Source organism: Numenius arquata, chromosome 15 (assembly GCF_964106895.1).
Source record: "Numenius arquata chromosome 15, bNumArq3.hap1.1, whole genome shotgun sequence".
Lineage (NCBI taxonomy): Eukaryota > Metazoa > Chordata > Aves > Charadriiformes > Scolopacidae > Numenius > Numenius arquata.
Genome location: NC_133590.1, coordinates 3,612,994 through 3,624,517, shown reverse-complemented (window position 1 = coordinate 3,624,517; position 11,524 = coordinate 3,612,994). Strand labels below are relative to the sequence as shown.

Genomic DNA, 11,524 nt, shown 5'->3' with positions numbered 1-11,524 from the left:
GGGTCCAGAGAAGGGCAACGGAGCTGGTGAGGGCTCTGGAGAATAAGTCTGATGAGGAGAGGCTGAGGGAGCTGGGGGGGTTCAGCCTGGAGAAAAGAAGGCTGAGGGGAGACCTTCTCGCTCTCTACAACTCCCTGAAAGGAGGGTGTAGCCAGGGGGGGTCGGTCTCTGCTCCCAAGTCACAGGCGATGGGACAAGAGGAAATGGCCTCAAGCTGCACCAGGGGAGGTTGTGGTTGTGTTGAAGAGGAGACTGAAGTGGTTGTGCAGCAAACAAGGGAATAGTTTGGGAGTGTGGGTGCAACACGGGAGAGCCAGGGGTGAATGCAGGGTTCGAACAGGGAGCAGAAGTCAGGCGTGCTGAGGAACATGTAGAGATTTGAGCTTGCTAAGACTTTACCAGTCTAGGTTTATTCCTACTGTGCAATTTAAACCAGAGCAGGTATATGAAGGCATGCTTATATTTATGAAGCTGGCAATGTTAAGCATGTAATTACATTTCATATACTTTTTAGCTGACCTCTCAGTGTCTGCCAGTTGATGCTAAGTATTGAAATTTGAATTTGTGTTGAAGTGTGCTGTGCAAGGAAGATGCAACGTATCTCTGCTGTTCATCCTGACAGCACCAGGAACTCAGACTGGTTTTTAGCACAGAGACTGAATAATTAATACTTCTGCATTTGATTCTCACTTGCTCTGTGTTACTACGCTCAGTCCTGGCCACCTTCTGCAGTCCATCCCAGGATGTCAGAGGATATGATGCTAACCTGGGTGGGTTAGCTGTTCCAAGTGTCTAGCCTAAACTAGATGCAAGCTATTTCTGCTCTTGGTGGAGGGAGAGGGACGCTCCTGGAAAGTGAGTCACTCCCTTTTCTTAACATCCTTACATGGACAGTCCTCTCAGCTGCAGAAAAAACCTGCTTTTCCCCTCCCTGTTTGTGAGACCATGCCATGACCTGGACCACGAATTTGATTCACGTTTTGAACAAACCAACCCCGATCCCGCTTCCCTTCCTTCTTCCCTTTCTCAGGGTTTTAACATGGTTCATTCCTCCCTTGCTGAGACCCCACGAAGCCACCTGCAATGGAGCAGCGTTGCAGTGGGGAGCCAGGAGCCACTGCAGGCTTGGCAGGGGCACCACGAGACCCGTCTGTACGTCCACAGCCTCTGACTAAAAGCAAAGCTTCTAAAGTATCTAATGTTAGGTGTGATGATTTTACTCCCTGTTTGCTTTCTACTATGCGCATACGCGTGTGGGTCGTACTGACAAGGTATTAAGGATTCTTGAAGCAGAAGGTGTGAGAAGAGACAGATGTTGTGCGTGGCAAATTAGTGTGAGTACGCTACAACGTGGGGATTGGTTATTGATGCTTTTGTTTCCTGCCACATAAGCTCTCAGAGAACAGCCTAGAAAAAGTGGGACTGTCACTGCTATTTTGTTCCTGTCTACATTCAGCGTGTGTGCCTCTGATTTGACATTGCATCATCAAAGTGTTAAAATCAGAAAAAAATACACAAAAGTGCATTTTACCTGAACACATCAAGTATTATCAGGTGCAGAAATTTCTGACTATTTGTTTGTCAAAAAAAGAAAAAGAATAGTCAAACTTGAAGGGGAATGCTTCTGGACATGTTATTTTATGTGTATGAGTACTTGAAAAAAAATGCACTATGGATAATACTTGAAATCAGCCCAAACCTGACAAAAGAAGCAAATGCACTTATTTCAAAATATGTGCTAAAAATCTCATGTTCTTTTGGACCAAAGCATATGTGCTGCATAGTAGCTCTGTATCAAAGCTTTGAAGCTGAGATTTTAAATACTTTTTCAAAATTAACCCTGTGGCATAAATGCTATCAGATGCTTAATTAAGACTGTGCTAGTAAGGAGCATGTTTGCAATAAATTATGGGGAGTTGTTCTGACATGCTTTATCTATGTAAAGATTTCTATTTTTATGTGAAGCTATTTACAGGTTATTGATTTCAAAAATAGATCTGTAACTAAAGAAAGATGCATCGTATTTCAGTTGCTCGGAGTTGAGAATCTTGCCTGGCTGGCTGCCTGCTCTCTTAGATGTTTATTCCGGTGGGTTACAGGTGCATGGAGTGATTCAGCCCTTCTTATTTTTCTCTCTCTATTTGGAAGAAGGAATTTGTATTCAGGGATCAAGTCCCGTATCTCTTACCCACGCAGGTAGGCTGATTTTCACACCTTTAAAGCATCAGAACAATTTCATTGAGGTCCATGAGACTTTTTGTGTAAGACGTTTGGGTGGGGAACATCCATCCCAATATCTACATCCATCACAATGTCTTTTGTCAGTTGTTACTGTTTTATTTCAGAGTGGTAAGCTCTTGTCACAGTGCCAGCAGAGCCTGCTAAGCTGGAAGAGCGCCTTTGAGTTCACGTAATACAAAACCCCAGCATAAGATTTTTTCTATTTTATGCTGTGTGAACATTAAAAGAAAGATTTTAATAGATAAATCCGGGCAAAGCCTGAAGGTAGAGGTAGTATCTTTTATTAGAGCAACTGATAGAGTTTGAAAACTTAGACAAGCTTGTGTGCCCAAGAGCTTGTCTATTTTTTCCAGCCATACCAGTTGGTCTAATAAAAGATACTGCCTCTGTCTACAAACCTTGTCCTGCCTATGAACTCTGTTCGTCACAGCTACAGCAAAATACTGCTAGAATCTTAAAATAATTCAGGCCTTTCTTGCTTAATTATGGAAAGTCAGATTTTTGTGGTTTCCTCAGGTCTCAGCTTTTTGAATCCCAGCACAACAGAATGATGCAGTCTGGTGTCTCCTACTTCAGGGGAGAATTTATCTCATAGCAGCTCAAACTGCTTCGCTGATCCCTCATTTTAGAAAGGATGTTACTAAAGGTAACCTGCTAAAGTTCTTCTGCCACCTGGATTTTAGGATATTTTGTAGGATACTGTTCGTGAACAATCAGATGTCTGGCATGGATGGCTGTTGGGGGCAGTCCTGTCCTAGTACCTGTGTCAGCATCTCTGATGTGGTGTGATGGTGATGGGAAGCAGATGAAGTGGGACGAAGAGGCTGGCAGAACGGAAAGTCTCTGGCTTTGGCTGTGGGTGTAAATCTTTGAATCTTGCTGTGTGTCTGGCTGGGTAAGCAGAATAGTGTGGCGCTTCTAAATGGCAGGAAGCTTGGATTTGGACTTGTTTCAGCTGGAAAACTTAGGCCCAGATCTGTCTAAGAGTCGTAAGACCAGCCATGCAACAGTATTTTCAGAGCTATTAACTTGCCTCTAAAAGTAGAGGCCTTAAATGTATATGTCTTTTGGATCTGAATCTGTAGCCCTAGGTTAGTAGCTTTAAAATAGCTCCAGATAAGGCCAAGGTGGTGATGATCTGGACCATCTTGAAATATCCATGGGGCAGATGATTTTCCACCCTCTGGGGACACAAGCCCTCTCTGTAGTTTGCAGTCTCAGGGTGGTACCAGAACCCTCATCTGCTGAGCTGGAGTCTGTCCCTCTGGCGTGGGCACCGCTCCTCTCCTGAGGACCCTCTCCTCCATCAGGACTGCTGCAGCCCTTCGGAGCGTTCCTGCAGGCAGTGCCCTGCCTTTGAAGTGGAACGGGTTGATGCTTGCGGGCTGTTCAGTTCTGTGCCCTGTGCTGCCTTCCATCTGTCTTTGGGCATGGCTTAAATAGCTGGTAATTACTTATAAGCCCTTGGTGGCTGGGGCCTGGGTTATTTTAGAAGCTGCTTCTCCCTGCATGCCCTGTTGTGGAAGTTGGGGCTGGCTGGAATGGCCCGTCGCCCTCTCGCTGCGGTGACCTCCTCTCCTGGGTGTGTTGCAGGGAATTCGAGGGGGGGAGAGCTCTCGGCTCTGGCATGCGGTCCCTTGGGCTGCCTGCCAGGGCCTAAATTTGGTGACCTTTAGGATGTAGGAGAAGATGCATTTGTAAACCTTGGTTATAGTAACTGGGAGACAAGCAGAGAATGCTGGGGGAGGGAGGAACATATTTTTTACAGAGAAGCTGTTTGCCGTCTGTTTGATTTTTATGACCAGCAACTAGTAGGTAAATAAACTAACAAGTGGTGTGATGATTGCAACTGTTGCTCTTTAATCAAATTAAACTAAAAAATTACACAGATTTCCCCTAGGAGAGCGAGCATGCATGTGACTGCCGAAAGTGCCATGACTTCTAACACTGGCTTGGACGCTGGCTTTACTCTCTGCTGAAATTATCTAGTTTCTCTTCTGTAAAATGAGGGCAGTCATATATATTTTAAAGGTGTCTAGAAATGGTTGCTGTATCATTACCCATGTAGCTTGCAGGTGGTTTTGTTTCCTTTAAGGAAGAGCAAACAAGCCAAGCCCTGTGGTCCAGCAGTTGTGTGGGTTACACAAGAACGGTCTCATGTTATACCTAATTTGGTATAACCGTGGGATGCATCTCCCACCCCTTTCTTCACACCAGCTCTAATGATAGCTTTGCGGCAGGTTGAGCTGGGTTCAGCCTGCTGACCACTGGCGAACTACCCAGATTTTGCTTGCTTTTGGTCAGTTAGTTTTGATGGGCGAGGACTTGGAATGGTCAGCTGAACCAACCCACCGTGGGGCTGCTTCATCCTCAAAGGAACTTCTTCACTTTGAGGGCAGCAGAGCCCTGGAAGAGGCTGCCCAGAGAGGTGGTGGAGTCTCTGTCTCTGGAGACATTCAAACCCCGCCTGGACACATTTCTGTGCAACCTGCTCTGGGTGGACCTGCGTTGTCAGGGGGGTTGGACTAGATGATCTCCAGAGGTTCCTTCCAACCTCATATCATTCTGTGATTCTGTGATCCCACCTGATGCCAGGGACACAGCAGGACGTGTTTGGCTGGAGGAGGGGGAAGCATGATTGCCCCAGTGTGCTAATAACACACTTGGGCAAGGGTACCCCTGTTTCCTCACTGCAGGGCCTTCCTGACAACTGTCTGTTGGTTTTGACAACAGACTTGGTTTGTGAAGATCTGCTGCTGAATATTTGCATCACTAGTGTTACAGGTTTGCAGTGTGTTCTTGCTCTGTCTGCTGACCTGCAGAGGACGAAAGATTATCTTTCTACTTCCCTTCCAATTGTTTCTGCTAATTTAGCATCAGTTTGAAGCTTTGTCTCTGCTTAGAGATCAAATGAGAAACAAAGCCAGAGACAAGGCTTGCTATTTTTACTGTGTGGTAAAAGTGGCAAGGTCAGTCCCGTTGGGGTTTGTAGGGTTTGCCCTGCCTAATTTATCTAATGTATAAAGGGTAGCTTTTCAATCCCTTATTGCTAATGCATGTTAGTAACTCTAAGGTGAAAAATACCCCTTTTCAGGAATGAAAACTGTTTCTAAATGCATTTTCACCACAATGGATAGGAATGTCTTTGCAGTTCCAGCCTTATGGACAAGCCTTCTCAGCTCTCTGTTTTGACTCCCTATCTCATGAGACCACTCAGAGGAAAGCATCTTGCTCGACCTGCAAACTCAGATCTTTCCAGCGGGTACTTTGCAAAACTTCCTGAGTGGCGTTGCATCTCTTCGTACCAGGAAACAGATTACTTTCTGGTGAAACAAACCTTGAACTTCAGCAAGCTTTTCTCTTCTGCCTTTTTCAGAAATAAATAAGCATTTGAAGATGACAACCTCATGGAGCGACCGACTCCAGAATGCAGCAGATCTCCCTGCAAACATGGATGGGCACGCTCTGAAAAAGTACCGCCGGGAAGCCTATCACCGGTAAGTCGTTTGTGTAACCCCACAACTGAAGTGCTGAGACAGAGAAACCAAGCATAAACCCATGTTTCTTGGTTTTTGCTTGTTGGTAAAACAGAAAGATCATTCTCACCTTCCTTGCAGAAGTGTTAGTAGAAGAGAACTCAGAAGATAGCACAGTATTGACCTGCAGGAATTTACAAACAGTAGAGTTGAGATACATGTACTAGAGTGATTGAGGGTTTGCTTTCTAAATGCAGTTGAAAGATTAATCAAAGTTAGATTTTGGGATAGAAGCTTTTAAATCAAGGAATACTCCGCAGCAGAAGTGTTACAGTAATTTTTGCAGTGTGCACTGGGAGAGCATAGCCTTAGACACTGGAATACACAAATACGAATAAGGAGGAAATCAAATGGGAGCAGAAATTAAGTGTTTGAGAATTCTATTTAGTATGGTTAATTGTGTACACCGCAGCAGCACGTAGAAGCACTAGACAAGATCTCAGCCTCCTGGTCAGTGGTAGGTGTGCGTGCCTAAAACCATCTTTGCTATAAAACAATTACAGTCTAAATAAACAAGATAGAGTACAGAATAAAAGAAATGTTATCATTCTCATTTTACAGTTTGGGAATCATAGTACAGACACTACATTGTTTTCACACGATCACACTGGAGGTTTGGTTTTGGCTCTTTGGAGCCAAGAATTTAGCCACCAGCTCCCAAGGTTCCAGGCGTAGACCATAAAAGATGGATGCAATCTGTATCCTTATCAGATGTCTGGACTGTTACAGAGTTAAAAGCAACAGCATCTAGTAATTGTCAGTATTCTGTTTGTGGGAGGTGTACTTTCAAAGTTTAGCTTTTTTAATTTGAGAAGTCATGCAGTGTGATGAGAAGAGTATATTCAGCAGGAGTTGGGGAGATGTATGTCTGATATAGAAACAGAAGAAGAAGTCAAGTTTCCCAACCTCATGCTTAAATGCCGTGTTGCATTTGTGATTCATGTACGGTGGTATTTGTGAGGAAGTGTTTTGGAAGTGTTAGATGTATTTTGATTCTCCAAATGGAATCTAATTAGAGAAAAACGCCTTAGCATCATATGATAGATCAGGTTGTGCAAGTTCCAACATCTAAGGCTAAGTAATGGCTCCTGTGATGGGTTTTTGAAGCTTTCAAATTTTCAGTGAATACATTTGGGCACATCTTAAGTGGTGGCATTATTTGAATCTCTGTGTGTCAGCTGGGTTGTCAGATATGGAAACGTCTAATGAATGTAACTATATATAGCACATAAAAGAGAGGGATTTTATACCATTCCCTGGCAAAAAGTCTTCACCTTGAAGTCACTGACAGGTTTACCTTTGTGTTATAATTCTACCCGTGACTTTAGGTGTGTTACTCCTGATTTAGACTGATGGAAATGAAGTAGAAGTATAGCCTATTTATTTTTTTCTGTAAATATTGCTTCAGAAAAACATTTGTTATGGATAGGTGCTGACAGTCTGCTAAGTGTTGTACAAGATCCAAAGGAAGCAGTACTTGTCCTTAAGAGCTCACGCATTCAAGTCCTTGTCATGTTTACCCTTACTCATGTAAGAATTCTTTACTTTCAGAAAAACTGATCGTTTTAAAGAGACTTTATATATAGCTACCCAAATAAATAAACAGTTTCAAGCCTCATAGCCTAGTTTATATAACATTTCCACCTGTTTGCAGTCACTGATGATCCAGTATCAATAAAGTGAAGAAACAAGATTAGCGGTGAATAGCCCAGACTTTATAAATTCAAACAAACTAAAATACATCATTAACCCTACAAATCAAAACAACTGATCGGTAAGGTGAGAGTGCACTCATATAAAGGAGGGTTTCCACTTGGAGCTGGGATCTGCTAGTCCGAAAATAGTCTGTGGTACAGTTTGAGTACCCGTTTTTAGAAGCTAGAAATGTCTTATTTGAAACATATTGAGCAGAAGTGTTGCTAGCACTTCAGATTTTCATGGAAAGCACAACATTGGAAACACATTAAGGGGAGGCACATTTTTGTTTTGAAATTACTATGCTCTTTTAAAACGCGAGAGAGGGAAGGAATGAGAGAGAGGGAGGGAACAGGAGAGAATGAGAGAACATGATGCCAAGGCTGTAGTATAAATCTGTGCTATTAATGGCTTTGGTGTACCAGTTTCATGGGAGTTATTTTGATAATCCAGTATTGTAAGAATCTGAAACAACCTCATTCCAGAGGTAGTGTTGTCAGATTTCTATTTCTGGTATTTTTGGTGATCTTTGTGTTAACAGATGTGATGTTACTTAAAAGATAAGTGCAAACTTAACATGATAGAGTAGGACTGAAGTTATTTCCCCTTGTTTTATATTGTTTAGTATTACATTTTTATATTCTTTTGTATTTTTTTAGTATATTAATAATTGTTCAGATGTAGAATATGTGTGCTGGTCATAGCCATCAGTTCTAGGGTGGAAATTTGTTTCATTGAGGTCCGTTGAGCTCTAACTCTTGGTATATTGCTGAAGCACTGTCAGTTTTATGAAAAATTGAGATATAAAAGACACGGCATTCATTGTCAAGATTCTTTTCTTTCTCTTCCTTTCTCCTTTCTCTTCCAGTCTCTCTCTTTTTTTCTGTCTCTTTTTTTCTTACTCTAGCAGCTAAAGAAAAAAAACTTGACAACATGAATCTAATGTGACTTAGAAACAAAAACAGTGAAAAAGAACATGGAATTTAAAACTATTGCATTTTTTTACCTTAAAGCTGGTCCCAGTGATTTTATGGGCCCAATCCAGAAGGCTGGAGGAGCTTGGCCGCATTTGCAGATGAGCATAACTGGGGTTAGCTTTTGATACCAATGTCAGAAGCCCAGTTGGGCTCCAGGTCATTCACTGGGATTTTCTAAATGCTGCTAATAATGCTTGGTTTTCTGATGTGTGATACTTAAAAACTTGTTTCACTCATTGTTTACTTCATGTTTACTTAAATATCACTGGAAATACCTAGACCAATTGATTTAACTTTCTGGTTCTAATGAGCTATGCCAGATTTGAAATGATGGAATTGTAATGTTAGAAGCAGCTTAAAATAAGGGGAGAAGTTTTCAATCCAAGCAAAATAATGTACCTTAAAAATGAAAATAATGTTCTTGTGGGCATGGAACCTTTTAAAAACTTTCTAAAAAATTAGCTCTGAAGATGCCACTCTAATAGTCATGTTTTACTGTAGTTGTTCGTAGTAAGAATGTGTTTTTTCAGGTGTTGCACTTCTCATTGTATCATACTTGATGGATGGTGGTTCAACATGTAACATTGTTGGCAGAAATCCCAGCTGAGACTGGTTTGACTGGTGTAATGCATACTGACTCAGAGTATGATGACTATATCATAATCGTGTCTGAATGCCATAGGCAAGAATGTTCAAATATTTATAGCTGTTTTCCTCCCATGGCTGTCTTCCTCCCAAAGTTTTTGCTTGCTGTTTGGATGGGTTTGTATAACTGCTTAAGAAATTACGGTATTGGGGTTATTGAGGAAGTAAGCGAAGCTTGAGAGTATGAACGCGTATGCTCTGCTGTAGAGTTCAAGGGCCATAAAAGCGACATCAAGCCTTAAGAAAAATCTGTAGGGGAGGAAAAGAGGTGGGGTTTTATCTTCAGGGTATTTCTGATGACTTTAACTAAGACTTTCGGTTAGCTAGTGTTACCATCAGCCACAACCTCGTTATACAACATTGTTGGCGCCTGTTGGAGGTGAGGTCTAAAGATGAATTAATATACAAGCTAGATGTTATTCATTCTCTAGCAGAGGTCATTGGTAAGAGGATACTGCATTGCTCTGCTATTGGCCACATACATTTTAATTCAGAAATAAAATGGATGTGTAGCTGTTAGGTGGCTTTTCCTTAGTGTGTGTGGTTGTGAGGCCACCTCCCTCATGAGCTGCTTGTTGACTTTTCTGGGTAGAGGATAATCACTAGGTCATTTGTTCTGGAGGAGTACTGTCATTTAACGTGATTGTAATTAGGCAAGAACTAGGTTGACTCTGAGCCACCAAATTGCCCTAGTGTCTATTTTTTAACTTGGAGTGAGTACTTCTAGGCACCCTCTGGATTATCTCACATAGCTCTTTAGGGTTTAAATAGCAACCACATCTAGTTAAAGCAAATAATGGAAAAAGTTGGTGTTCCATCCACTCTTGTTACTGACAGTTACCAAGATGCAGGAAACAGGTATTTGCATTTACTTTTATTTTGTGATTTTGGCTTAACGGGGCAGAATGGCTGAAGGTGGCCTTTTTGTTAAACATACAGACTTTGGGATGCTTTTACCATTTTTGCATCAGAGTAATTTGAGACTTTTCATCCTGAACATGGGGTTTCTGTTGATGTTTTCTTGCTCTGTTGTTTACTCGCTAGCACTGGGAATGTGGCATCGTGATTCCTAATCCTAATTATCCCGTTGACCACTCATAGAATATTGAGTAAGTTGCTTCGTAGTTTTGTGCTTTCAATTTTGTGCTCGAATTTGCTTTCAAAGCATCTTATGGGGGTAACATGAGTTAAGTGATTTAAGCTGTTAATGTATGCTGAGATCCTGCTAAAAAAATGATATATACTTTAATAAAGACAAAGTAAAAGGATTACCGATCAGTTGTTTTGATTTGTAGGGTTAATGATGTATTTTAGTTTGTTTGAATTTATAAAGTCTGGGCTATTCTCCGCTAATCTTGTTTCTTCATTTTATTGATACTGGATCATCAGTGACTGCAAACAGGTGGAAATGTTATATAAACTAGGCTATGAGGCTTGAAACTGTTTATTTATTTGGGTAGCTATATATAAAGTCTCTTTAAAACGATCAGTTCGTTGAGGTGGCAAATGAGAAAAAAGACTCTCTCAGTCTGAATGCTCTTTTTTCATCCGAGCCGGTTGGGTAGGCGACGTGTGGTATGTCCATGTAACTGTGAGTGAGGTAGCTCTGTAGGCACTGCTGGCAATGGTCTGTCCCCATGTGTCTCTCTGCAGCCTCCCTGGACTCGTGGGGTGGCATGTGTGTAGCGGAGGGCAGCATGTGGCTCCCTGTGTTTATTTTGCTTTAGTCCTTTGGACGTTGGAGAGAGGAGGGAGTGTTAAGGCGGCAGAATGGGCGAGCTTATGAGAAAGCAGAACACTTGCCAAATTAATAATAAAGAAATTACATTAAAAATGTCCCATGATCCCTAGCTTTAATGGTTTCACAGAGCAGACGGGTGTTATTTTAGGATGGAATCCCATATGTGAGCTTCTTGGCACTTTGCTGTTGCCTGGGTAGAAAACCCAAACAATGGAAACAGAAATGGCCAAGGCTATCTCCTTCCATCTGATTCCTGCTGAATTTCAGAGGGAAGTGTTCATAGTCGTGTTTCTGGATATAGCCTCATCAGACTTTTAAGTTCCAGTCATAACCTGATTTTCCAGTTTTCTGTCACGATAATTATGCAAGGATGGTTGTGAAATTGCAGGACACTATGTTGGAAGTGTTACTAGAAATGGCCAGGAAATTTTGATGCCCTTCTTCGGTCTCCCCTATCTGATACTATTTCATCTGCCTAAAGTCATCTCAAGCCCAAACACTGTCTCTGAATACAATTACAAACATACTGACCTGTCAGAATATTCCTTTTCAGTTGGAGAAGGAATAAAATGGAACTCTGAAAATCTTAACATTGTAAAAAAAATGATCAAAATGCTATGAAAAATAATAATAATATTGGTTATTACCTGCTTAAAGAGGCAAGACTCAGCAAAAGAACAATTACATTG

The 11,524-nt window shown here is 41.7% G+C and overlaps 1 protein-coding gene across 1 annotated transcript in view; it reads left to right on the top strand.

Moving 5' to 3' along the window:
* The first annotated feature begins 5,623 nt into the window (after nt 1–5,623).
* Nucleotides 5,624–11,524, top strand: part of NT5C2 (5'-nucleotidase, cytosolic II) — a 43,132-nt gene continuing 37,231 nt past the window's right edge. The window contains exon 1 of the mRNA XM_074158855.1: nt 5,624–5,738. Within this exon, the coding sequence (XP_074014956.1) occupies nt 5,638–5,738 (101 nt within the window). The 5' untranslated portion in view covers nt 5,624–5,637. The remainder of the gene's footprint in view (nt 5,739–11,524) is intronic.